Source organism: Argentina silus, assembly GCF_951799395.1.
Source record: "Argentina silus genome assembly, chromosome: 9".
Taxonomy (NCBI): domain Eukaryota; kingdom Metazoa; phylum Chordata; class Actinopteri; order Argentiniformes; family Argentinidae; genus Argentina; species Argentina silus.
This window is the reverse complement of record NC_139663.1, coordinates 22,849,204-22,851,475: the sequence shown is the minus strand read 5'-3', so window position 1 is coordinate 22,851,475 and position 2,272 is coordinate 22,849,204. Positions and strand designations below refer to the sequence as shown.

The 2,272-nt window shown below is 47.5% G+C and overlaps 1 protein-coding gene across 2 annotated transcripts in view; it reads left to right on the top strand.

The window, feature by feature from the left end:
- The window catches only part of LOC310809753 (uncharacterized protein), a 7,525-nt gene extending 5,906 nt beyond the window's left edge, over positions 1 to 1,619 (top strand). Inside the window, exons 4-5 of one of the 2 annotated variants that reach the window (XR_014554411.1) lie at positions 610 to 850; positions 886 to 1,619. Coding sequence is in view for 1 of the 2 variants with exons in the window: in XM_083677185.1 (XP_083533311.1) it covers positions 610 to 696 (87 nt within the window). In the remaining variant the exon portion in view is untranslated. Of the gene's footprint in view, positions 1 to 609 lie in introns of both variants that reach the window. The other variant, XM_083677185.1, reaches the window with a different exon arrangement.
- Positions 1,620 to 2,272: the final 653 nt, after the last annotated feature.

Genomic DNA, 2,272 nt, shown 5'->3' with positions numbered 1-2,272 from the left:
TGTGTGTGTGTGTGTGTGTGTGTGTGTGTGTGTGTGTGTGCGTGCGTGCGTGTGTGTTTTATCGGGTCTCCAGTGCCCTGGCTCAGCACCACCTCTGGGTCTGTGTGGTCGGGGAAGGCACAGAGTTGTAAACATGGTGTGACTCATATGTACTCCGGGCCAGACGGAACATGTGGGGAAGTTATCTTATCTAGCGTAACACAACACCGCCCGCAGCAGCACCTCCTCTGAGAAGGCTGTAGTTACTGAACATCAGTATCTGTATCTTTGCGTTGGTCCCTAAATGGGGTGGTTTCTGAGTTGACTCCATCCGGGGCCGCCCCCGCAAATTCCATTTAGTGATTATTCATCTATGATTCATCTTTCATACTTTTAGCACACGCCTGCTGATTCCGCCGTTGAGCGCTCAGTTGCATGTAAGAACACCACAATTCAACACAAATCAATTCAGTTCATCTGTTAAGTGTTTACCCAAGACCACTACCGATGCCCCCCCCCCCCCATTGCAACACAGCATGTTCCCTTCCGTAAAGAAAGACCGTGTTTGTGACGCTACGTCCTGTTTGTGACGCTACGTCCTGTTTGTGACCCTACGTCCTGTTTCCTCAGATGAAGGCGAGGCGTGCTAGGATGGTGCTCGCGCCGGCCAGGACTAACGACGTCTACGAGGACATGCGTACCGCCCTCAGACACTGAGGGCGCGTCCCCCTGAGGTCATCCACGCCCTGGAGCAAAACCGACGTCATGTAGACCGGCTATCTGACGCCAAACAGACCATTTAGGACAGTCCAGCATGTTCTCAACGGGTCAGTCTGGACCTGTAATGGTATTCTCAGGTGTGGTTGGTAAGGTAGTTTAATGGTATTCTCAGGTGTGGTTGGTAAGGTAGTTGAGTAGGTTCAGATGCAGAGTCATGCCACATTAATGTTTACAAATTCTTTCGAGGGAAACTATCAAGAGGCCTCTGCAGTGTACAGGGCAATGTTGGCCTGATGTCACATTCTGTAAAAGCGTTTAGACCGTAGGAAGGATGGGAAAACAGTTTGTATGTTCTCTGGTCTGAAAAAAAACAAACAAGAAATGACAAACAAACTCAGACTGCTGTGCTTTGAATACCGCCATCTTTGGCCAGAGTCCTACTGCTTTTTCATAGTACCTTCTTAGCCACTTCTAGACTTTGTTTTGGTCAACATGACACAAGAAGCCGTATCCCCCCGATTTCATCATATTTGTTTCTGCCCTGACTCTCTTTCTGTTGTTTTCTGATATGTACATGTTTGAGATGTATGCCTGTCGAAAAGCACATTTCTCCACTTGTTTTTTGTTCATACAGTGGGTTTGGTATTTTGCCCAACTTTTTGTAGATATTTCTTACCAGATATTTCTTTCAGATGTCTAATCAAATATAGGCATATCTCTTATTTTATTTAGAGAATTCATTGTGATATATGGAGACCAAACTGTAAACTGAAAAGCATAAAAAATACAATTATTCAAATGTGGGCATTGCAGTCCTGCCATACTGTACATGATGTATATGAGAAGTGATGGTGAGATCTGAGCTTTTTCATGTTCCTTGCCACTTTTTGAATAAATCAGTCATACTGCGTTTATGTTCATACTACGAGCACTTGTGAGTCTGTGGTTGCTGTGGCAGATGATGTTTCTCAGAATCGTGTGGTAAGCCAAGCATTTGAGAGTTCAGTAAGGTCAGAGGGCATCACTGCTTACAGACAGGGCTACCTTAGCACCAGAACACTGCTTACAGACAGGGCTACCTTAGCACCAGAACACTGCTTACAGACAGGGCTACCTTAGCACCAGAACACTGCCTACAGACAGGGCTACCTTAGCACCAGAACACTGCCTACAGACAGGGCTACCTTAGCACCAGAACACTGCTTACAGACAGGGCTACCTTAGCACCAGAACACTGCCTACAGACAGGGCTACCTTAGCACCAGAACACTGCCTACAGACAGGGCTACCTTAGCACCAGAACACTGCTTACAGACAGGGCTACCTTAGCACCAGAACACTGCCTACAGACAGGGCTACCTTAGCACCAGAACACTGCCTACAGACAGGGCTACCTTAGCACCAGAACACTATTACAAACCACCTCCACTACCTTCATCCCCCTTCGACCTCCGCTCCACGGGAAGACCCACCTGGGATCACGACACCAATGTGACAGGTGAGTTTGAACCCAGGCCTCCCACATGGAAGACACAAGCATCTACCATTAGGCCAAGAGGACATCCTCAGGGTC